Source organism: Oreochromis niloticus, linkage group LG16, assembly GCF_001858045.2.
Source record: "Oreochromis niloticus isolate F11D_XX linkage group LG16, O_niloticus_UMD_NMBU, whole genome shotgun sequence".
Lineage (NCBI taxonomy): Eukaryota > Metazoa > Chordata > Actinopteri > Cichliformes > Cichlidae > Oreochromis > Oreochromis niloticus.
The window spans coordinates 32,376,724-32,403,274 of record NC_031987.2 but is presented as its reverse complement, the minus strand read 5'-3'; the positions used below and the strand labels follow the sequence as shown (position 1 = coordinate 32,403,274).

General features: G+C 40.0%; 1 protein-coding gene across 1 annotated transcript in view; it reads left to right on the top strand.

Moving 5' to 3' along the window:
• The first annotated feature begins 18,039 nt into the window (after window positions 1–18,039).
• rftn2 (raftlin family member 2) overlaps window positions 18,040–26,551 on the top strand; it is a 32,581-nt gene continuing 24,069 nt past the window's right edge. The window contains exon 1 of the mRNA XM_003456275.5: window positions 18,040–18,505. Within this exon, the coding sequence (XP_003456323.1) occupies window positions 18,367–18,505 (139 nt within the window). The 5' untranslated portion in view covers window positions 18,040–18,366. The remainder of the gene's footprint in view (window positions 18,506–26,551) is intronic.

Sequence of the window (26,551 nt, the reverse complement as noted above, 5' to 3'; positions counted from 1 at the left end):
CATATGTGACTTATTCTTTCTGCTCTCTAAAAGTTACGAGTGAAAGTCTCTAAGTTGGCCTGTAACCAGCCGGTATTCTCAACTTGAAATGCACTTTTTATTTCTTTGTCTTATCAGTCCACTGCTCTCATCCTGTCCGTCAGATCGTCAGGTTCATGCTGAATTCACCTTCTCCCACGTAGATGTGACTTCACAGCTAAGCCTTGTTTTTGCTAACAGTGTCTCCCTGCTTTAGGCAATAAAAGTACTTTGAATTGATTGACGCTGGCCTATTGCTGAATCAAATCATGTATTGTTTGAAAGCACAAAGCCTGACTATTCAAGCTGTGTACGTTATTTTACCACAGGAGCAATCGTTTCCTTGTAACAAGTAGGCGTGCAGAGCAAAATGGTAGCTCACTGGCTTTTCTGTTAGGGGGAAACTGGATTTAGCATATGAGTAAAACAAGAAAAATGTTCCCAAGTTTCCAAGATTATAATCTTTTTTCTAAAGATTTATTAGTCACCCTCTTTAAACAAAAAACAAAAACAGACACAGAAAATAATAATAAGGCAAAGGTAGCATGACCCATGAAACCACAGCAGAGACAGACAGGTGTCAGGTCAGGTGCAGGTAAACTGGATTTGTGCTTTTCTTTATTCTCTCTCATATAACTAGTGTTCGATTGATGCATGCTTATATTAAATATGGCTACGTTTCACATGATACAGGTCAGCGTGTGAACAAGTAATCTCAATCTTCCACTCTTGGCTCTGTCTGATGTCACAGTGACGCCCTTAATACGGTCATGTCAGGGTTAAAGTGAAGGGAAGGCATCTCAAATATTTCAAGGTGTGACAACGTGGCATCATTTATCATTTAGAATAATAAGTTTACTGTTGTTTTAATAATGTGATCTTTTAATATGAGGCTTGTAATTCATGCAAAAAGAGCTAGAAGATGATACGAGGCCACTTCTCTCCAAAGTGGAGATTCATTCAGCTTCATTCAGCTTCCTGTTTGCTGAAACTGAAACTTTTATTCCAGGCTTATGATTGACATTCAAATGTGAGCACGCTCACTGCTGCTGCAACTTGACAAACCAGTTTTGAGAAGAGGTGCCAGCTAAATTTGTGCTTTGACTCCTGGGTGAAACTTTGCAAAGGATGAAAACAGGAACATGACTTTGCTCCAGAGTGTCCCTCTGCTGAAACTCGTGCCTTCATGCTATGCTGCCACCGCGGTGTGAGAAAGTCAGAGTAAAGGCTTCTTGCAGGTGTGTAAAATGTTGGTCAGCATAAGGGTGCGTGCTGTTCTCGTCAGGACCTTGAAAAACAAACTCCCGATGCTGAGAAACAGCTCATACGATCCTACAAGCTCCATCTCTGTGTCATGGAAACTCTGTCTTTGGATACATTCGCTCTCTGCAGTGTCTCACTTTCCTTTTGTGCTTTATCAGATCTCATTAAACATGCTATGAGTCGCTACCCTCCCTTTGTTTACTCTGCCATTAATCACGCAGACAGCTATAAAAACATTTAGCTGTAATACAAGCTGCAATAATCCACCACCTGGGTGGCTGATCAGCCCTAATCCCTGGGTTTTAAATACTTTTACACCAGCTGAGTGAATGTTAAGCTAAAAGCAATCATTACACTGCAGTCAGCTTGTTAGTGATTATCAACAACGTCCGTGCTTTTTTCTCAGAAGCATTCCAGTTTAGCTTTTGGGGATATTTGGGGATATTTCTCTCAATGTTTGCAGTTTGTCACCATGTAGCACTGAGTACGTTTATTCAGGCGCAGCTATTTGTGCCGTATCTGCTTTGCTTTATCTGACAGCTCCAGCTCCATGTGCAAAACAAACAAAGTGCCTATAAGCTAAGAACAGAGACAAAAGAATGAGTTAAGTGATCGATAAGCTGAATAGCAGGCACAGGTTTTATAAATGGTGAAGGTGTCAGAGCGCTCTTGTTTTTCAGATGTTTGGAAGTAGCTTATCAAATGAGCATCAACGGAAAATAAAAGTGACAAATTGCAGTCTGGTTTAAATCTTCTTTAGATTTCTTTCAGCTCGTTTTTTGGGGGGGTTTTGTGGAAAGTGAAAAAGGTCCCAGGGTAAAACCAAAGCAGTTGTCTGGGAAAATCTATTTGGCTCTAATGTGCTTCTGTTTCCACTATATGAGAGAGACACTGGGTGTCAGTGTGGACTTGTTTAATATCTTATACGTACGGTTGCACTGTGCTGCTGTCCCTGTTTGCATGCTTATATGTATAGGCAGGCACCTTCAGGCCTGGTGGGCGTGGCCACACCTGAAGATGATGCCACACAGCTGACCAGCCTCGTCGGGGGAGCTATTTAAGAGTGTGATTGAGCTCCCACCGACGTGGGATCGTTGTGTGAGACTCCACGTCAGTTTCTTAGTGTGACAAGTTCACTGTGTGAATGCCTGCAGTTTTAAAGTGTCCTGACGGCTGCTTATTGTTTCCCCCAGGAGCAGCGTGGAGTGGCAGAGAGCAGCGAGCACGGGGAGTGTGGAGACACGGGAGCGGAGAGCACTAAACACGGACTTTTGGGAAAAGACACAACACAGGAGTCAGGGGAGCCCACTGGGATTTGTTGTGTTATATGTACTTCACTGTAAATAAACGCACTGTTCATCATAAAGAGTCCAGCATTTGGGTTCTCCTTCCCCACTTCCCCACGGTCTGCCATCACACACCGTGACACTGGGTAAAAATGGTGTGAATAAAAGGACTGAAATATCATCAAGCACTGAAGCACGATGGAGGTGGCATCAGGGTTTGCAGCTGCTTTGCCTCCTCAGAGCCCGGATGCAATCACTGATGGTGGAAAACATGAAACTTTGTGACAAGAGAATTTCAGGGCAGCAATCCACCTGAAGAGTAGGAGGCATTAGGTGATGCACAGGCCACAGCCTCTGGAGCTAGAAAATCAAGCTGATGCTAAACTGCCAAACAGCTGGAGTTCCTCTAATGGCACCTGTCTACTAGGCCTCCCATTGAAGCTGGAATAGAGCTCTCAACCATGTTTCTGCTATTAGTCCCTGATTAATAAACACAGCTTGCTGTGAGCTGCAGCCTGTCCATTAAGTTTTGTGTGGTGAAAACTCTGGTTTATTAATGCATTACTGATCTGTCGTTTGCAGCTACATCTGTGTGTCAGTGCACCCATACAGTTTACAGGTACAGATAGCTAACAGTGCTTGTTAGCATTAGTTGATAAAGAAAGCTACTCTGGGCTCTAAATATGGTCAATTCTGGCTTCAGAAAACCAGCACGGCAGCAGCTGAAATGCTAACATTGAGGATTCAATATGCAGAAAGCAGTGAGCTACATCACAGATGGAGGATCTTTGAAATAGAAAAAAAAAACAATCAGGTTTTCAAATTAGTCCTTTTAAATCTAAACATTTTGGGCATTTTACCAAAACATATGGTGACTGACTCATTTTGGAGACACACTTATGTGTACAATTGCTAATCACTATATTTTGGTTTGAGCTGTGTGGCTGACTATCCTTGTACAGTCTATGGTGAGAGTTGGTGCATAGCAGTGACAGTGAGTACATAACAAGACGGACTGTTTGTGTGCAAAATCCTGCTGCTGTCATCACCTGTGCCATCATCCATGAAGATGACTAAGCCAGATCCAAAGGTAGCACCCAGCCCATCACATGACACCCTGCATGCTCGGTCTGATGAGCTACTACAGTTTGGAACACACTTCCTTTCCTTTTTTGTCATTTTTCAAACTGGTCTTATCTCCACTACCTCTCTGCACTGCTGTTGATGAGAGATTTAAATCTTACAGTAAACCCTCTACATGTCTGACATTTACCCTTCTCTTCTGTCTGCATTGGCCTTGATCAAAATATTTTTCTGCTATCACATCCAGCAGGTTTCCATGCGTGACCTGTCCCGTGTTTCTTTTTTTCCCTGCTGCTGTACTTGGCATATCTATTTTCTGCTCTGTTCTCGTCTTCTCTCAGGCATACTCTTCTCCTGCTAGTTCCTTGCTCTTCATGTTGCCTTCTGGCTCCAGTTATAATCTCAGTAGATGAAAAGAAATCTGCCTGAAACACTACTCCACCTATCAGTCAGCAGATAACCCACTTTTATACAGCTTAAGGTGGAAGCACTGACACAGAACAGCTATTTCTGTGCGTGTTAAGACCATCAAATCAAGCCTGGTAAATAATATACAATTTTTTGTTGCTAACCTGAGCTTTGGTGCTTTATTTCTGAAAAAGAAACATCATTTTCCAAGTTTTCTCGAATATTCCCTTGTGCTGTGTATGCTGCCAGGTGTGTGGGGGAGGATCTGTATGTCAAAGTGTTGCGAATGCTCCACAGGGAATACTCGCCTGTAAAGAAGAGAAAGACGAACAGGTGTTGAGAACTGAACTTCTACATATCCCACGGTGTTTTGCAAATCTGTCTCTCTCTGTCTCCTGGGTCAGAGTGACAAAAGCTTCCTACACCTGCACTACAGAGCAACTGTTGTTCACCAAATTGCTGTACACAGAATGAAGGAGTCTTTCTTCATAACATGAATCTCCCTTTTCAAATGTCTTCATGCTGTGTTCTGGTTACTTTGCTCAGAAGAACTACATTTCTGAGGCAGATTTTCAATTCAATTCAATTCAATTCAATTCAATTCAATTTTATTTACACAGCACCAAATCACAACAACAGTCGCCTCAAGGTGCTTTATACTGTAAGGTCGACAACTACAATGATAGATACAGAGAAAAACCCAACAATCATATGACCCCCTATGAGCAACCACTTTGGCGACAGTGGGAAGGAAAAACTCCCTTTTAACAGGAAGAAACCTCCGACAGAACCAGGCTCAGGGAGGGGCGGGGCCATCTGCTGTGACCGGTTGGGGTGAGAGAAGGAAGACAGGATAAAGACATGCTGTGGAAGAGAGACAGAGATTAATAACAAGTATTTTGAGATCCTTTTCTTTCCTTCTAAGTCAAACATCTCTCGAAATTAATTACAACTGTGTAACTGTTCCTCGTTAAAGGAAAAAACCCAGCACAATCCAATATCACAGCAAAGTGTGTAATAGATAGGCCAGTTCACCGTGTCCATTTCACTCTTTGCCTCTCCAAAGCAGGAAAAACCCGAGTGGACAGAATTTGCATTACCAGCAGAGCAGAGGAAGGCATGAAGTACACTCCAGGGTCCTTAATCACCAAAAAGGATCAAGCTAGGTGGCTGATATGTATGTACATGTAAGTGTGTAGTAAAGTCTCTTTCAATGCTTTTCCTGCTGGCTTGAAATAAAATATCTCCCTCTGCTGGTACTGCAGCTTACTGCAACTTCTGCATGCGTGTCTCTTTCACACTTTGGAGATGCAAAGCGTGAAAGAGACACAGTGAACCAGGGGTGGAGCATAAAAAGAGAATAGAATCATAAATGAAATTTAAAAAGTAAATACTGTTAGCACTTTGCTCCATCTCCTCTGGCTTTTATAACAGCCTGAACTCTTTGGGCTATGCTAATTAAAAACAATGTTCTCCATCATGCTGGTTCCAACCTTCTGAAATAGAGGTCACAGGAAGGATGCAGTCTTATCATGGATCATTTCCTTCAATTTCCAACATAAATGTTCAGCTGGACTGAGATCTGGACTGTTTGTGGGCCATTTCATTCAGGTGATATTCCTTTCCCGAGAAAAGCTTTAGAACTGATGTCTGGCAAAATGCATGATCATCTTCAACGAGTCTACCTTCTGTCAGTGGAATAACAAAAGTGTCCAAAATCTGTAAGCTGTGCACCTACAGTTGAGGTAATGGCTCCCCTGGGCTTTTCCCTGACATGCAAACCCATATCATGAGTGGGCAAGTTCATTCTTTTCTTCCAGTAGTCATGCCTGTTCCACGTGTCACTGGAATGGCACCACACAAAAGTTCCAGCATCATCTCCTTAGCAAATTTATCAGTGAACATCACTTTGCACCAGTCATCCACAGTCCACCACTGCTTCTCTCTGCACCCTGTAGCCTTGTTTTCTTCTGTTTAGCTATCAATGCTGGGTTTTCTTGGCTTTTCTGGACATAAATCCATTTCCTCTATTTCTGTCACACTGACTACTGGCAGTTATTTTTCATTTATTCTGTTGTGCATTTTTCAGATATCAAAGGCATATTGCAGTGTCCTATCTACTGGTATATTATTATTTTCTTAATCTTCCTGCTTTATTTGGATTTGTACACTCCCTGTTGGGTTTACAGCTTAAATTAGTTCTTTAATCTTTTCCACAGTTTTAACCGACAGCACTCTTGCCATGCTTCCTTCAATCAGCCAGGTGCAATGGCTCTGCAAAATTTCACTTTTAATTGCAGACTATTTTGCATATTCAGATTTATGTAGGTATTTGTTTTAAAAATATAGTTCCATATTTTTTCATTTACTCGATCTGGGAAAAAATGTCTTGAATGTGAATAATTTTTCTTTTTTATCAAGCAAGAATGTCCAGCTACGTAACATTAAATGGTTTGGGGTCATATCTGTGGTTTGTTTATTTCCCACAAAGTAAAAAGGCTGAATGAACATCCTCCAAGTGTCTAATGTCCCTGGTCCCCATATTTCCTTCCTCCTTTCCTCCTCTCTCCTTTGTTTCTCCCTTGCCCCTCCCTCTCCCGCTCATTCCTCTGCTGTGAATGTGTGTGTGAGTGAGCAGGTCTTACTGTCTCTGTGGGGTCCTCCTGGAATCATGTCGTCCTTCCAGTTCTCACTAGATCTCTGTCTGGTGCACCTGCTCTCCTTAAGCTCATTACCCATCTGTGCATTTAAGGAAGCCCTCAGCCTTCCACTCTGCACCCGATTATCAGAGGTGACAATAAGTACACACATTCTGTACTTAAGTAGAAGTACAGATACTAGTGATTAGGGGCGATCGTGGCTCAAGAGTTGGGAGTTTGACCCTGGGTTGAAACAGGGGTCAAGGTTTTCCTGGTTTTCCTAAAGTCCACAATCAAATCTTTGGTCTTTGCCATGTTGAGCTGCAGATGATTCTGCTCACACCACGTGACAAAGGAGTCAACCACAGCCCGGTACTCTGACTCATCACCCTCGCTGATGCATCCAAACACCGCAGAGTCATCAGAAAACCTCTGAAGATGGAGGTCTCTGTGTGGTGGCTGAAGTCTGTGGTGTAGAGGGTGAAGAGTGAGGGTAGAGGACGGTCCCTTGTGGTGCCCCTGTGTTGCTCATTACCTTGTCAGACACAAAATGTTGAAGACGCACATATTGTGGTCTTCCTGTCAGGTAATCAACCTGACTTCTTTCCAGTATAAAGTTGGTGTGAAGGTGGAATTCAGTCAATGAATCTAAACATCATCAGCTTAACTTCAAATGTCTCTCTGCTTCACCTGATCTAACCTAACTCTGACCATGAGACCACAGCCACTGTGCACCAGTCACACACTGTTCTTTACTTTAAATCCATCACAGTGCAGCAAACTAACCTGTTTATCCTGCACTAACCTGCAGAGGATTTTCATGCAGACTTTAAGTAAGTTTGTTTTGCAGCAGGTTTCATGATATGAAAAAAACATAATGTCACATGTACAGACCTGATGTTTGATTTAAAACATGAGGACTTACATGTGCTTTAAATTTCCAGGTTATCAAATCCCACTGAGCAGTCCTTTACATCTAAGCTCTCTTCTTCTTCTCCTGTCTTTCTTATCTTTCTCCATCTCTGAGTGAAGTCAGCTCTCTGGACCTTTAGCTAGCAACACTCTGCAACAAACTGAACACGAACAGTTTGTGTGTTGCTGATGTTTGTTGAACTAATAGAAACAACATGTTATTCCCTTTATGCTCACTCGTCTTCTGTACAGCTAGCTAGATGCTGAAGTAACATAACCGTACCTTACAGCCACCTGCAGTCGTTCCGGTGTTGCAGTGATGTGAAATAATAACTCCCACTTAAACTAAAAGTAATGAGCCCGTTTTGAAAATTTAAGGAGTAGAAAGTTCAGATACTTGTTTAAAATGTAGGAACTAAAAGTAAAAAGTAATCAGAAAAAAAACTACTCATGTAAATGAGTGTTTGTACTTTGTTACTTCCCACCTCTGCTGATTAAACAGCTTTGTTAGTGGTAACACTGATAGTTCCTGAAACACCCTCCCTGTGGAAGCCATCACTGTCTGCCTGTTCCATCATCAGCCCAGCTGCCCCTGCTCTGTCAGCCCCATCACCAAACCCCTTCACACTTTTTGTAGATAAACCTGTTAAACGTGTTCCCAACTCCAAGTTCGCTTCTGAGTCAACCAAACTTATTCTGATCATGACAATCATTTCTCAGAATGTTAAAGTGATAGTAGGTTAAATGTCAGTCTTTCTGTGACTGGTAAGATTCAGGTTTTCACCTACGTCTACAAGATTTCTGGCTCGGTTGGTGGTCATTCATTTGGGAGTAAACCTGGGAATTGAACTTTAAGCATTCTTTCTGACTCTCAAAAATAACTACTTCAGTTTTATATAGTAGGAAAAACTGGCCAAAATACAAGGTACATGAAATAGCAGACAAAAGTTAATGACGTATAAATTCACAAGTTAAAGAAGACTCCAGCAGCCTGGCCTGATACCAGGATAACCACAAGGTTCAGGGTCGCCTGATCCAGCCCTAACTATAAGAATTATCAAAAGGGAAAGTTTGATGCCTATTATTAAAACTAAAGAGAGTGTCTGTTTCCTGAAACCAGGGTGGATCTAGATGAGAGGGGCCTAAAACCTGAAGGCTCTGCCTCCCATTATAATTTTAAATACTACAGGAAACACAAGTAAGCTGGCAGTGTGATGGCGAAGCTCTCTACTGGGACAAATGACAAGGTCTTTTAGATCATTTGGGATTAAGGATGTAACAGTGTTAAATTCAATGCTGGATGTAAGAGGGCAGCTAACATGAAGAGAAGCTGAAGGCTTTTGTGGGCCTTTTAGAACAACTTGGTAATATCCAGTCTACATAACAAATGTATGAACTTGTTTTTCAGCATCTTCCTGAGACAGAATGTTTTTCTTTAAATAATGTTGCACAGACAACAGGAAGCTGTCCTGGACGTCTGCTCATTATGCAGCCTGTCAGAAATCAGTAAGGTAATATATTACCTGGTGGTGGTGTAAAGTATACTTTACACCACCACCCTTATAAACTGCTTTATTTACACAAACAGCACTTTCATTCTGACCATCCCTGTCCACCTGAGGAGATGTTGCTGCACACCTTACACACACAATTGTAAGGATTAGGGATGTAACAGGGATCCTTCATTCCCATTGACTTGACTCATAGTGAACCCAGAGGCTTACAGACATATTCATTGGGCTGTCATGTTACTACAAGCTGCTCATAATGAATCAGGAGCTGTTAGACAGCAACACAAACCATGGTATAAAGCTGAATCTAAAGTTCTGACACCACAGTGAAAATCAGTCAGAGCTTTATGTGAACCTTGAAATAATCAGAAGCTTCTCTTGAGTTTAACTGGGGTGTATGTAATGAGGCCAAGAGGACAGACAATGATAAAACCCTAATGAGTTGATACCTATGCCAGGTCAGCCTCACCCACACCAAAGAAAAGTCACACGCCATCTCTGTGAAGAAAGATTCACAACAAGTCCAAACACTTCACAAAGTCCAAATAAGATCAGAGAGTGCTGGCTGTCTTTCTTTAATTAGCTTTAAAACATTGAATATGTCAGAGTATAATTATGACAAAGACCAATAAGAAAATAGATCCAGTCAACATATGAAGTTTAATAAGTTTAACATCCTGCTTATCAAAGAAGTTAAAGTAGGTACGAATGTGGAAATCAGCTTCCTCTAAGTACAAAGAATTTGTATAAATCACTCATTTTTATTTGCTGCTTTTATCCAGCCACTCGCTGCTTCCTTCATTATGATAAGTATGCAGAAAACTCGAATTTTTGAAAATGGTGGAGATGGTAAAGATGAACTGTACTCCTGCTTTTTCTTAAATAAATAAATAGAATAGAGAAAGATGTGAAGAAGTTAATAAAGAAATAAAGTTGAGGAGGATAATATTTCAGTCTGCACTGACAAAATATGCAACCCCATTGGAAAACTGAGGACACTCTGTAAAATGCACATTTAAAACGAGCAATGATTTCCAGACTATTTGTACCCTATATATGTCACGGTCCTGGGTCGTGACCCAGTGTTTTGATTTTTCTATTATTGTTGAGCTTTGATTTCATCGTGGTTTATCATTACTAGTCTTTTGGTTTATGGTTCTGTATTTCTAGCTCTAGTAGTTCTTTGATCTGTGATTTCCAGTCCTTAGGTTTTGTTTCTGTGTTCCTTTTGTTCAGTGTCAAGTCCATGCCTCTGTGCCTGTTGAGTGTTTTATTTTGATAGTCCCTGTCCTGTTTCCTGTTTGCCTTGTCTCTTTAGGTCTGATTTGTCCCAGCGGTGTTTCTCTCCTGTCTCCCTCCCATTGCTCCTGTGTGTATTTAAGCCCTGTGTTTTCCTTGCTCTGTGTGTGTTGTACCCTCATACTTGGCTGTGTTCTGTCTGCCTGTTAAGCCTTGTCATGATTCCCAGTCTAGTTAGTTTTCTGTTCTTTTTGGCATCCAGCAAATAAAGCTGAGTTTAGTTTTGCCGTCTTGAGTCCTGCACTTGGGTCCTCCATTCCTGCCTGCTGCACACAGACCATGACAATATATGCAAAGATGCGTGATGTCTTATGATCTGTCACTTTGTGTTGGATAGCAGGAGGTAGGGCAGGGATTACAAAGAAATAAAAAAGCAGTGTGAAACTAAAGAAATAAAATAAAGAAGACATTTTTTAAATGATGGTGAGAAGTAAAGTTCATCAAGAATACAGATACGCCTGCTTCTTCTGAAAAATTAGGAAGTAAAATAATCGGATAAATATGTAAATAAATAAATAAATATAGCTGAAAAGCCCACAGAAATACTGAAGTCTTGAATGCTTGTAGTCCACTGATCTCTAAAATAAGCTAAAGCAACACATGGTCAGCAGTTTAAATTACATATGTGTGTTTTTAACACTAGATGGCGTCATCAATCCAACCATCAGCTCAGAGTGGCTCAGCCTCTTCATCTTCAGGGCAATCATACAAAATTCAATTATTTGTACCTTGACAGTATACTTTGTGGCATCTGTTGCTTTACTGTAAATCTCAAGAAACCCTGCTAAAAAAAAAAAAAAAAAAAAAAAAAAAAAAGATTGCAATGATTTATACGCTAAATATATTTTCATTTTAGGTCTGATAGAATGAAAATTTTCTAATTAAATGTTTAAAAAAGGCGGAGAAAAGAATTAAAGATACATAGATATGGGGGCAGGGGTGCCTCTGAATCTGGAACTGGGTATTTTCACATTAGTACTTTAAGTACATTTTGATGTTATACCTGTGATACTGTATCACTGATGTAAAGAAACCAGTTTCACCACTTCATAAAATAGTTATTCTATACAAAACCATATTACTAATAAGCCACATAGCATTCATTCGTGCGCTGCTTTTTCACTACATAAAAATAATGTCTGTAGTAATTATGGGATTATTAGGAGGAAGACATTAATGCCATAAACGTTTAATCTACTGGTGTATAAACTGTCTCCTTCCTTCCTGTATTCCAGCCTGTGTTCAGTGGAGGAGGACCCCGGGTTTCCTTCTCAGCACATCCTGACTGGGTGGAGCTCCTGGATGACAGTGGTTTTCCTGCTGGAGGCTCAGACAGGCCGAAACCATTCAGAGTTATTTTAAAAGTTTCATCCCAAATCCCTCTGGGTTTGGTCATCGTGTGTCTGGCAGGGTTTTCTCTGTGCTCACCAGTGTTGGGCAAGTTACTTTCAAATAGTAATTCAATTATAGTTACTAGTTACTTCTTCAAAAAAGTAACTGAGTTAGTAACTGAGTTACAATATTCTAAAAGTAATTAATTACTTGGAAAAGTAACTATTGCGTTACTTAAAAAAAAAAACAAAGAACGTTTAACCCTCTGGCGTCCAGAGTATAATTGGCCATTTTTTTACTACTCTTGATTTTCTCTCCACATTTTACCTTTAAAAACTATTTGCTTTGCCTTGTTTGGTATCATTCTTTTTAGCACAACCTCACGTGCCTGAATTTACAGTTATGTTCTCATTTTGTCATACTGTATAACCAGAATTGATCTAAAATCAGACAAAAAACATAAAATCAGAGTAGAAAAAGTTATATTTTTACTGTAACAACCATAAACATGTTTAATGAATCATATTTTATAACTTCAAATGCAAATATTAATTGTCAATTTTAAAATCCTATGCACAAGTTTTGCAAACAACAAAGTTATTTGCATCCATTTACCTTTTACCCTTTTTTTAAATAACCATTTCAAACTATTTACAGAACAATCAGCTGTTCTTCAATAAGATGCCACACAAACTATTTGTGCCACTCCAAAAAAATCATTTCTGTCCACTATAAAGGAGAACATCACAGCCTGATACCTGCAGGTCTGACAACAGCAGGTGTATCACTGCTGTTTCTACCTGGAGACAGCAGTCGCCTCATTGTTCTGACACACAACACAAAACTATCCACAACACTACACACTAACTACACAAGACAACACATTAACTACACACTCCAAACACGCTAAACGTCACAAATCTCACATCTCAAAACTCGCTCTCTCTTTCTCTCTCTCTCTTTTCCTGCTCTCTCTCCCTCTCTCTTTCTCTCTCCCTCTTCTCTCTCTCCCTCTCTCTCTCTCTCTCCGTCACTCCTAAAACTTCCCCTGTTTTGTTTGTTTTTTGCTCATAAGCAGAGAGTGCTTGCTAGCGCTAACGTGGCGAAACTATTGAGGAAAAAACGCCGCGTATATATCGTTTATCATGACTCTGGTTTTACGTGGCCTATCGACACAATTTATAAACTAGCACCTTGTTGCTTTGTCTTTAAGTGGTCATGTGATCGGCTTACCACGACTACTTTATTCTTCCTCAGTCAAACAGCAGCACTCATGCGATTGTTTTGCCTCCTTAGCTCCAGGTGTTGTGCTAGACAGTGATCGTGATTACCGTCCGCGGGAGCGCGCAGCTGCTTAAAGCTGTAGCGCCCAGATTACTTACAGCTACTTCCTGCAGCTGATATAAGATGCGGTGAACTGAACACAGCTTCAACTGTTTGTTGAAAAATAGTAACGGACCGCGTTACCTTGTTAGTAACTGTAACGGCGTTGTAACGATAGGAATAGTAATTAGTTAGATTACTCGTTACTGAAAAAAGTAACGCCGTTAGTAACGCCGTTACTTGTAACGCCGTTATTCCCATCACTGGTGCTCACACTATTTTCTTGTCATTCTGGCACATTTCCCTTTAACGGAGAGGCTGAGGTGGCGGTCATTTGCAAGCTGTTTGTTGTAATTTTGAAGATAAAGCCAGTTAACACTGAACTTGACCCCTAACTGAGTTGAGCATTCTAAATAATCAGTATTATGCAGCTCTATGTATGCAGTGCATTGGGTAAAAATGAAAAAACCCACACGGAGCAAGCGTGACCCAAAAAAAGATCACACAGACAGTTGGAGGACTTCAAGCAAAGTTCAAGACTTCAAGAACAAATATATTTTTACACGCAGTTTATAAATGTGAAATATCTGTATATATTTGTGATTTCTGCAGCTGTCTTCCTTTCCTCTCATAATGCCCTTCATCCATCAAGCTGCTTCCTTCCTTTGTCTCCTTCCTTTCATTCGTTTAGACCAAACAATAGTTAACATGACTGAAAACATCATTAACAAAGCAAAAACAGGCACAATATCAATTTAAATTACACCATAATCATTTTATATATTAATAAATGTCTGCTAATATAATCTTACTGTGGTCTGTAGTCACTTTAATAAACGTTTTATAGAAAACTAACATTTCTAAATTGTGTCAGTTCATATTATGGCTGTCTCAAAAAAAGCATTTTTAATCTCTAGTACCTCCGACACTGCACAGCCTTCCCACAGTGTCCACTCGTTCATATACACATAGTGAAAACTGTCTTCTATACTCCTCTGCATTGATTATTGCCAGTCAGTGATAGATTAAATGATACACTTAAGGAGGTACCCAACATGTAAAACATCTACTTGAGACACAGAGAAAAAAATAAAACTTTATTCATTTGTTAGAAGATCATATTGCATGGGGTGGTGGGGGTTGGAGAGTTAACAGAGTTGGGACTCAGGAGATATAAGTTGGGGGTTTTCTTACAACTTGTGCCAGAGCTCTGAGGAAGCAGCACTAATATGAAAACTATTACCAAGCTTTTAACACAGCCTAAAAGGCCAGCTGTCTCACAGTCTGTCTGCCAACAGTTTAGGATTTCAGTGCAACAAACTCAATAATCAGTCAACATTAACAGAGGGAACATCGAGTGAGGGAAATACTCCACATCACCTGCTCTTTACTAATGTTTCCAAGACTCTGTAGTGCCCAGAGCCACGCGCACAATCACTGAACAGTTTGTCGCACCTCCGCCTCCCTGTCCCGCTGTCAGCCATCTGCCCGTCTGCTTTCACTGACATAGCTGCCAGTGTGTAATTTAATCACAGCCCTTTTTACCAGCATGCTCATGTCACACTGTATGGATTCACACTCTTTAAGCTATCTGGAACTGAAAGGCTGACTGCTGTCGCTTCAGCTTTGGGTGCTAATTAAAAACATCTGGAGCAGAGCTCGAGGGCAGCAGAACATGTGGCATCAAACTGCAAGGCTGAGACAGTGACCCCTGCACACACCTTCACAATGCTGACCTTAGACCTCTGTGTGTGTGTGCTGACCTGAGTCACTCTGTGATTTCCACTGAAGACCATTAGGAGTGCAGAACAGCAGGCTGATGCACAGGAGGCGCCCTCATTAGCAGTGATGGGAATAACGGCGTTACAAGTAACGGCGTTACTAACGGCGTTACTTTTTTCAGTAACGAGTAATCTAACTAATTACTATTCCTATCGTTACAACGCCGTTACAGTTACTAACAAGGTAACGCGGTCCGTTACTATTTTTCAACAAACAGTTGAAGCTGTGTTCAGTTCACCGCATCTTATATCAGCTGCAGGAAGTAGCTGTAAGTAATCTGGGCGCTACAGCTTTAAGCAGCTGCGCGCTCCCGCGGACGGTAATCACGATCACTGTCTAGCACAACACCTGGAGCTAAGGAGGCAAAACAATCGCATGAGTGCTGCTGTTTGACTGAGGAAGAATAAAGTAGTCGTGGTAAGCCGATCACATGACCACTTAAAGACAAAGCAACAAGGTGCTAGTTTATAAATTGTGTCGATAGGCCACGTAAAACCAGAGTCATGATAAACGATATATACGCGGCGTTTTTTCCTCAATAGTTTCGCCACGTTAGCGCTAGCAAGCACTCTCTGCTTATGAGCAAAAAAACAAAACAAAACAGGGGAAGTTTTAGGAGTGACGGAGAGAGAGAGAGAGAGGGAGAGAGAGAAAGAGGGAGAGAGAAAGAGAGAGGGAGAGAGAGCAGGAAAAGAGAGAGAGAGAAAGAGAGAGCGAGTTTTGAGATGTGAGATTTGTGACGTTTAGCGTGTTTGGAGTGTGTAGTTAATGTGTTGTCTTGTGTAGTTAGTGTGTAGTGTTGTGGATAGTTTTGTGTTGTGTGTCAGAACAATGAGGCGACTGCTGTCTCCAGGTAGAAACAGCAGTGATACACCTGCTGTTGTCAGACCTGCAGGTATCAGGCTGTGATGTTCTCCTTTATAGTGGACAGAAATGATTTTTTTGGAGTGGCACAAATAGTTTGTGTGGCATCTTATTGAAGAACAGCTGATTGTTCTGTAAATAGTTTGAAATGGTTATTTAAAAAAAGGGTAAAAGGTAAATGGATGCAAATAACTTTGTTGTTTGCAAAACTTGTGCATAGGATTTTAAAATTGACAATTAATATTTGCATTTGAAGTTATAAAATATGATTCATTAAACATGTTTATGGTTGTTACAGTAAAAATATAACTTTTTCTACTCTGATTTTATGTTTTTTGTCTGATTTTAGATCAATTCTGGTTATACAGTATGACAAAATGAGAACATAACTGTAAATTCAGGCACGTGAGGTTGTGCTAAAAAGAATGATACCAAACAAGGCAAAGCAAATAGTTTTTAAAGGTAAAATGTGGAGAGAAAATCAAGAGTAGTAAAAAAATGGCCAATTATACTCTGGACGCCAGAGGGTTAAACGTTCTTTGTTTTTTTTTTTAAGTAACGCAATAGTTACTTTTCCAAGTAATTAATTACTTTTAGAATATTGTAACTCAGTTACTAACTCAGTTACTTTTTTGAAGAAGTAACTAGTAACTATAATTGAATTACTATTTGAAAGTAACTTGCCCAACACTGCTCATTAGTGACGGAACGACACACATGACATTTTTCCAAAGAACTGCTGCTCCTTAATAATGTGTTTGACAGTTTAAGCTGGGTCACACGTCTCCAACACCTGAATTTCTCTCTGGTTTCCGCTCTACTTGCTATCATTTTTGTGACGACAAAAACTTCTGACTCAAACTCTCTTTAGTTATTTTGCTGTCGTTTCATTATTCAGAAAGGATGAGTGTCTTTGAGTACTAAAAGTTATCCAACAGTTCTCTTTTAATTCTCTTTAGTCAATATCTCTGAGTCATAATAACTATCATAAGAGGCGCAAAATGCTGTAAAGATGCTTTCATCGTTATGGCCAAAGGAGGGAAGTAAAACATGTTTCAGTGTAACATTTTTCACTGCAGTGCAACAAGTTATTGTACTGAACTCAGTAATCACTTCATGATTGCAATTATCTTGTTGCTTGCATCACAAAGGTTCTTGAGTTGTCTACACACCAGCATCAAATGTGTCCTTTTCTTCCTGCACAGTTGTGCTACAGTCAGCTGATTGTGGTTTGTGTGCAGTGAGGAGGACAGTGGTGGAGCGGTCTCTAACTTTTGAGAAGCAGAGATTTGCAGATTTTTATTGCACCAAAGTACAAAAGTGCAACGATAAAGTGCAAAATGCATCAAAGCATTAAACTCTTTGCAAACATCTACTGAGGGATGAGGAGTCGGCTTGTAGCATTGTAGACTTTTCTACCTGTATGTTTCTATGGTGGAATCACTGTGGGGACACTGAAGTCTCTTTGGACTGGCTTTAAACCACTTTTTGCTTTATGTTAGCAGCACTATGTTCAAACTTAAACGTTAATGGTAATCATGTGAAAGTGCACTTCAGGTCATGTTAGTGAGTAACACAAACGTGACGTAATGACTAGTGTAATAAATTACTTTCTTCAGAGAGTAAGACAGTAATGCACTGCATGACTTTTAAGAAAAGTAGTGTGCAATACTTTATTTTTTCGACTAATAACCCCAACAGTGAAAACGACAACAAATAGAAAGAAAACCTTCAATAAAAACATGCAGAACAACACAAAGAGACACATAATGGCCTCCATGAAACAAACAGACCAAAGTAAACTAAAAAGAGGCTTTAAAACCCGCACAGTCTTTGAAAGCAACTCAACAGCAAAACAGAAAACACAAGAAAGCAGAAAACATACCCTTTTAGTCATGGTCGTTGGTTCTTGGGTGCTTGGGTCTAAGTTTTTGTTCTGTTTGGTTCTGAGAAGTAATTGATTCATTCTTATAATAGTATAGCATATAATAGTCATATTTTGCATTTCCTTGTGCTTTTAAGTTTTGATATTTACTAATTTTATCATCTCAGACGACACATGAGCAACAAGTATAAGTGTTTATGTCAGTTTTTATATTTATACTTTTTATACTTTAAATATTTTATAATTTTTTATTATTCGCCAAAAATGGCGAAGGTGTGAAAGTGAACCACCTAATGAAGCAAAGCAGTAGTGTTTGTAGAATCCTCAAACCTTACGTGCATTCAAATGTAATTGACATTGAATGAGTCGTTTCCTGTTTCTCTTATTTTACTTTGAATTTTTAGCGGAAGTTGTATTCTTGGTGCGTTTTTGCTAGCTTGTTTGTAGAGGGAAACTTTTCTCCAAGGATCGCGCTCCTCCTCTCCACGCTCCTGACGTGCAGCCACTTCAGCGGTGTACTCTTTAAGCATTAGCCGCTTTATGAAGTCATCTCTCGGGCCTTTTTTTAACTTCTTTTCTTAAAACCACCGAGCAAAAGCCTTTCCTGCTATTTTTCAGAGGAAATTCAAAATAAATTTCAAGGAATCAACAGCGTGGACCGAGGCGGGATGGGGCGGTCCAGTTGAAGTTGCGAGCTAAAGACAGGCTGAGTCTCCTCCGGTGCTCCCACCACACTAACGCCAGTCCCCGCCTTGGAGGCCATGGGCTGCGGCTTGCGGAAACTAGAAGACCCGGAGGATAGCAGCCCCGGGAAAATCTACTCCACCTTGAAGAGACCGCAGGTGGAGACCAAAACAGACACCGTGTACGAGTATGTACTGCTAGACTTCAGCTTGGAAGGTAGGCGTGTGACATATTTAATCCATCAATCGATTAGTTGACAGAAAATGTCTTGTTTGAAGGTGTCCCATCAGTGTTTTAGAGCTGCACACATTTCGCATAACGATGATATTCTCCATTCATCCAGTGTTGCTTCACACTCAGAATACAAATTACAGCAAAGATGAACGGACTGACAGAAAATGATCCACTAACAGTTTCTGATAGTCCGTCGCTTTTTGTGTTGCAACATCATATTCATGACCACATAGCAGGTTTTCTTTGTCTTATCAGAAATCTATTTGCGTAATCTTATCGTTTACACTGATATTGGGACATGTTTTCACTATGGGAATTTTTACTGTTTTATACAACAAATGATTCATGAGAAGATATTTTACATTTCACTTTTAACATTTTTCAAGTGCTTCAAAGTTAAAACGATTAGTTGATTAATCAATTCATTGACAGCAAATGGCAACAGTTTTGGTGGATTCTTAACTGATGCTCAGAACAAATGAAACAACTTTAAAACAAACAAAAATATCATTGTATTATTAGTGGGGTTTTTTTATTATTATTATTGTTATTATTAGTGTCTGCTCAGTGTTTGACTTTTCCTGCTGTCACCATGTCACAGACTGGACAGGGCAGAGTCATGTGACAAGATATAATGGGGGAAGTATTAACAGAATTTAAAAACAAAAACAGTAACCAACGCCGGCAGATTATATCGGTTAGAGGATCTGAAGAGGTTAACTTTTAGCTAATCTCCCAGCCCTACAATCAAGCATGCTGTGACGTGTTCTTGAGCTGAGGCAGTGATTTGATTATTCAAAATGTTGATTGAACATTTTTGGTCAGCTGTTGTAGCTGTAGGCTTGTTGTCAGTTTTTCAAATTAAAAGGACTAAACATCTGGCATTTGGCTGTTTTTTGTATTCTCCTCTGTTTTATAAATGTATAAAGTGCATATTTTCGGGCTGTTGCTTAGATAAGACAAGTGCACCTAATTCAAATGCAGTTGCATCTCTAGTTTGCTTCTGATACCTCTTACACTGGCCTCAAAGTAAACCATTGTTGCTAATTTTAATGGACCCTTCAGCTGAACAAATAGTTCAGGTTCTTTCCCGTTTCCTCTTAACAAAAGCCTGAAAGTGTTCCTTTTTCTAATTGAAGTGTTCCTCTTGTTTATTTGGCCCTAAAATAACAATAAATAGCAGATGTTATGATACTGTAGTTTGTTATTCCCCGGGGAAAAGTGTAATAAAAGCACCTTACAGCCAGACAGGAAGCATCTGATGTCCAGATCACTGTTTTAGAAAAAAAGGAGCTGACCTGTTAGTTTACTTTCGAGTGTTTAGCATACATGTAATGAGTTAGCATCTAACTCCTGGTTTCTCCTGGTAACGGGGCTGTTTGCCCAGCCTATCGTGAAATAGGTCACCCAAGGTTTTTTTTTTTTTTTGTCCCCTCCTCCTTGCCTTTGCTAGTCACTTGTTACCTCAGCAAACACACGGACACACAGATTGAGGTACCTTCTTATGCAGGTGAATGCAGCATCCTTCCAGAGTAAACAACCCCACCTACTCTGATGTGGAGTTTCATTTGAACATATGCGAAGGTTGCTGTTTTTCAAGGCTAATCCCTTCATCTGGTCTCCCGACTGGCTGTTTTCACTGTGACCTATTTGGAAGGAAATGGTGATTAAGTTCTGAATGGGAGCTGAGCACGTGAACGTCAGGCCAGCACAATGATGAATCGGGGGAGAAGTACTGCGGTCAAAGCTAGAGGAGGTCAGGGCAGCAAAGTGCTCCTGCTGTGCTGTCTGCAAGAAGGTAGCAGTAGAAGCTACCATTGTTTGAACTGCCATTATTGACCGATAAAGCTGCAGATTTCTCTGCACTATTATAGTTGCTATTATAATCTTTATTATTTTTGTAGTAGTAGTAACAGTAGTAGTTTTGGTGAAATGTATTATAAAATTAGTGGCTAAGTATAGGATTTTTTTATGTTTTTGCTAATACGCCACCTTAATGTTTCATTAAGATTTTAATTCCTGCCTTAGGTAGTGACAGTTAACCATAGTATCTGAACACAGCCTTAAACATCTGCAGCAGTAATATTGATCTGTATAACACTGATGGAACATTTGTTCATCAGAATCATTACTTTTACTTTAACTGCACTTTACCAATAATACACAGTCTGACGTGCAGTGAGGTGTTGTCGTAGTGTGTTGTTGGTACTTGTACTTAAGGAACGGTTCTAAAAAGTAGTTCAGATGGTGATTAACTTTATTAGTATACTTTAGATACTACATAACATATGGGTGAATAAAAGTAACAGGTTCGTTGGATTGTTCTATATGTTCTGTGGAACATTTAATGTTGCCATGGGAACTTTTCTTGTTGACAGCTCTGTGTATAACCCACCAGCAGTGGGTTCATGACCCACTGTGGAAAATTATTCTAAATCTTCTGGTTCTCTGAGCCAGTCGTGAGCGGGCAGTCATGGGTTTTGCCCTCAGACACACTTATAAATACAGTATTTTAGACTGAGTGTGTGTGAGTCAGAGATCTACTTTAGACAAACTCTGGTTCACACGAGTAACAACAATAATGAGCTTTGTGAGAAGTCCTTGCTTCACAGCGGATTCATTTCTGTAACACAAAATTAATTTGTGCTGAGCAGCAAAGTGATGGATCACACCAGGACTAGTGGGCTTAAATGACAATATGAGTATTAATAAACAATCTGAAGTTATCCTGTAAATCTCGGTCACTTATATCTCTGTCAAACCTCGACACGAGGCTCAGAAGCACTGCATGCTCATGACTGTTTGTCTGAAGGTGGCTTCTTTGAGAATAGCACATTAATGTTCAGGCTTCCTGTATTCTTGGATCCGTGTCATGGAATCTTGAAATGTGCAAATATCTCTTGCTGAGTGTGAAGCTCCATAATTGGCACAGCTAAAGATAAACTGGAATGATTCCAGCCTGTGAAGCTCTAGTACAGACTGTTAATCTCCCCATTTTATGATTTTGTGCATTTAAAAAAAAAAGGGGGGGGGTGTCTGTAGTGGTTTAGTCAGTCGGATTTCTTCTTGCCAAATGAGCCACGAAAATGATCCTCAAAAAGCCAATCTGTGCCACCAAATGTGCACCACATTTACTGGCTGGTGATCAGATTTCAGTTGGATTTTTTTAAGGACAGATTTTATGTAGGTTTAATGTTTGAGAGCGTGACTAACATTCCTGATGAGCACCTGGCCTGCAGGTGTCTTACAGCCACCAGAGGTCAGGTTGAACTTTATGCCTGTGCATATTTATTTATGAAACACATCAAATCACTTTTATTGTCACATCACATGTGCTGCTACACTGGTACAGCACATGTGAGTGAAATTCTTGTGTGCAAAGTACAATAAGAATCTGAGAATTATGAGAATAAATTATGTACAAATATAAGAATGTATGTGCATTACTGAATATATATACCAAATATGTATATATACATATATGCGTGTGTGTGTGTGTGTGTGTGTGTGTACATATATATATATATATATATATATATATATATATATGTATATGTATATATATATATATGTATATGTATATATATATATATGTATATGTATATATATACACATAATACAATAAAATAAAATATACAATATACAGAGGTTCACAGTTGGATCACTGGGTATCTTTATGTTTGTTTAGTATTTAGGTAGATTTTTGTTAGTACCTCTAAAAATTGTGTTGTTTGTCCAGTATTATGCCAAATGTTGGGAAATGTTGTAATATGCAAACCTAGGAAACATCCCACAGTGAAGTGCACTAGTGGGATTGTGGGGCAGTGAGAAAGTCGGCTCTCATCCAGTTGTAAAAATGTTTAAATGTAACATTTCTCATTTTGCCCGGAATACTGTTTATTCATTTAATTAATTTGTCAGTAATTTGGCTCATCCTGAATAAGGTTGAGTTACACTGGACATTGGTCTCTCACTGGCAAACAGGAAGTGACACATTACAAAGCTGTATGGTGGAGGCAGAGAGCTGCCCCTCTTGGTGCTGCTGGAGCTCACTTCCTCTTAAAAGGGAGTTCGTTTTCACCTCACTGTTGCCAAGTGCTGCTCACAGTCCTGATCATTGTTGTTTTTCTAATGTTGTTGGGTCCTTACTATGTAAAATCACCTTGAGACAGCTGTTGTCCTGAACTGGTGCTATATGAATAAAACTGAACTGTATTCTGCTGAGACTGACTCAACAGTACTCTGAGCAACCCAAATGTCACATGTTGGGTTTAAGAGCTTTGCTCTTTGTTGTTAGCTCAGCCTCACTGCTTTCTCACTGAACAGAGCAGAGAGGGTGAGTGTGGTCCCTGTGCTGGGAAAACAAGACCTCATTGTTAAAGGGTCCTGTCCTTGGCTCAGAGGGCCTTTTGGGGGAAATAAAATCCACTAAATATGTATGAAAATCTTTAGATTTTTTTTTTTTTTTAAGTAGGATCACAACTGGATTTTATAAATGAAACTCTACCCCTTGTTCAAGGACATCATCACCTCTCCTTTTAGCAGTGAAGCATTTCTGGGACACATAGTGGCGATCACACACTCACACACCCATCATGTATCTCCCAGTGATCCCAGTCAGCTTGGCCTGATTCCACTTTGAGAGGAGACTGGATTTGGGGCCTGGAGCCCGAGGCAGTACATCAAAGTGCCTAATGGCTAATGCTTCCTGAGGTGATTATCACTAGCGGAGGGATACATATATATATATATATATGTATACACACAGCATATATGCTATGCATATTCTGTTTCTGTAGGGTAAAGAAAGCATGTCGAGCTGAGTCTTTGCAGTTATTGATCTTTTCATAGCAAACTGCTCACAGTGTGTCTTACAGCCGGACAGCGCTGAGCATCCCGATCTTGTTATTCCAACAAACTTACAGCATCCCCCGTCTGTTTTTGCTGGCTTTCACACTAAAATACAGATTTTCCATCTGTAAATGAAACTTTCTAAAAACGTTTTAAATGGTGGATAAATCATCTCTAAGATAATTCCTCTTTGTTTAAGCATGTGTTTACACTTCGGGCACACTTCTATGGGTCGTCTTACCTTTGCACTGTTTACCTCAGTTCTAGAGATTCTATGAATCAAGAAGGTGCACGGAAAAATTACAAGAATTATGTATAGCTCTTTTTAAAAAAAAAACCCCAACATGTTCTTAAGACCTGGGAGCCTGTTTACGACTTCCTGAACGAAGAGAAAATGATTAGTCTTCCAGAAACAGAGCGTCATTAAGCTTAACTCAGCCTGTCACATAAAGTGATCGATGATGTAGCCTGTTGTAATAGTGGACTTAAATGAGCTGGTATCAGCTACACAGTAAACGTCCCAACAGATTGGTGGTGGTGTTACCTTCACTTTTTGAAACAGTTTTCCACACAGTTTATTGTTTTCTTATTTTTGTTTGTCCCAAATAAAAATGCCAGGTAGCTTTGTAGGTTCCTGTGTAGCATGCTCCTTCAAACTCCTGTTTGTTCTTGTGACAAGTGAGTTACTCCTGTACATAACCACTGCCTAAGGCTAGAAGCAGTGCTGACAGAAGAATAGCCTTGTCCTGTATTTCCCTGCTCATGGACTAGCTTTGTGCAACAACTGATCAGGACTGAGGGGAATCAGGGATTAGATGGTGATGTAAGGTGACGTGAGGACCACATCAGTAAACTGGAGGATGGTTGGAGTGATGTTTATTCATGACTGACGGTGATTTCAGTCGTTTTCCTCTGAGAGAGGATTGGGTTGTGAAGTGGTTTGACTGACCTCAGCCTCAGATGGCTGTCCCAGTTGTGATGGGGCGTTTACTGTTTCTGCCTGCCAGATCTATTTATCATCTCCAGAGGGTAGCGCAGTTGTCTGTAATCTCAGTCTAATCCTAGTATTTAAAGGTCCACGACAGATCATTTCAGATTAAAGTTTGTGTTTTAGGTATTAAATTTGAAGGAGATTTCAAGGACACTGAAAGGCAATGCAGAGCTAAAAGTGTAACCATGAATGACATGAATGATCTGAATAATATGAAATGATCCATATTGAAAGTACATGTGTTGTGGTTTTTTTGTTTTGTTTTTTTTGGTTGGGGTTTTTGGGGGGTTAATGTTAGGAAAGCTAACATTAGCATTGAGCACGTTAACAGCCAGCAGTCAGCAGTCATGCTTGCTGGTCAACTGAGAAACTGAAAGCTGCTTTCTGCAAATGCACCGATCTAGTATTCAGATCTGTCCCTGACTCAAAAAGCTGGAGATGATGACAGGAAACCATCCGTGGGCCTCATTTTATTGCATGATGTGTTTGCAGCAGTGGACTGGTTTCTCCAGCAGGAGACATTACATAGTGTATCATCAAAGGTTCAGCAGTTTGGAGGTATTTGTGTCCTATAATTGATGAAGCGAGTTAACAGCTAAAGAGCTCAAGCTGTTTTGGTTTTTCCTCATTTTTATCCAGATCTGATTTTAGGCAAACAGTGATCATGTCAGGACTTGTGCAACACCCACTGATTTCAGACACACCCTGAATCGCATTTTTTCTGGTACCAGGCCTGCTGCAGGAGACTGCAGACACACACACACACACACACACACACACACCTCTCGAGCCTGCTGATTAGTTGCTGTTCCTCACCAGCAACATTCATATTTGAAGCAGATGAGCTGATAGTGGCTTTGAAAACTAAAATGTGTGAATTAATATTGTTTGCATTAATAATCAATTAATAAACATGTAGCTATGGAAACTTTGTGCGTGTGTGTGCTAATGAGACACAGTGTTTCATGGTACCATCGTTTTTTGGGGCCGACATTTTGCCTATACACAGATTACTTGTGAGACTACGCTGGTATTTTTAAAAAAAGATATGTCAAAGATAATGACTCTGTCCACGATCCATTTACTAGTAGAAGAGGGAATCACCAGACAAGCCAAGATACAATTTCACAATACTTTGCTCACAATACGATATCGTTGTGATTTTTAGTATTTTTCAATGACACGTGTAATTTATCACCTTAAAAAAATGCTAATAATGTCCTGAAAGTTAAACTGTCAGTGTCAGTTGTATCCAACAATAATATGACATTTCTATATGAGTTTTTTTTGTTGTTGTTGTTGTTGTTGGTTCAAAGAAAGATTGTCAATCACAGCAACATTGTTACCAAATCCTGCCATAACATGGAGTCAGGCTGCTATCAGTCTGCAACTGGATGGGATCAAGTTGGCAAATACATGCAATCTGTTTTTGGAAATACATCAATTAACCGTAATAAATCATTAAAAATCGCACATCAGTCGTCTGTCTACAAAGAAATTGATGTTAAACTATTACAGTTGCAGCCTTTCATGTCAAGTCCAAACCTTCAACAATCTCTCTGAGCGACAGCAGTTTGCCCAAAGGTTGCTCTCCTGTTTTCACTTGTGTGGCTGAGTCTTTACTTTGCCCTGAATCATGAGGTAGTTTTGTCAGCTAAGTCAGCGGTCCCCAACCCCCGGGCCACGGACCGGTATCGGTCCGTGAGTTGTTTGGAACCGGGCCGCGAGAGTTGAGGCTCGGGTGTGAAATTTATGTTTGTTTTTAGGGTTTTTATTATCATTTTTTTTTATTGTTTTTGTCGTTAACTCGGTTTCCCTGCGTCTTTTCCTGTGTGTTATGAATAAATCTTCTGTTTTTTTGGTACCGGTACTGGTTTTATTTTGTTGTATTTATCCGCAACACCTTAAAGGCTGGTCTGTGAAAATATTGTCGGACGTAAACCGTGGCGCAAAAAAGGTTGGGAACCGCTGAGCTAAGTGTGCCCAGTGTTGGCTGGCTGGGTTTTTGGTTGAGACCATTTAATATATGTTTGCTCGGCTCACGATGAGTCCTGAACCTGAGGTGAGCCCCCTCATTTGTAGTGCCCCAGAGTATTTTGAGTAATTTAATAAAATAGAGATATTTGGTATCCCTATTTGTCATGCAAAATATTGCAATACTATGCTAGATCTTTGTTTTCCCCCAA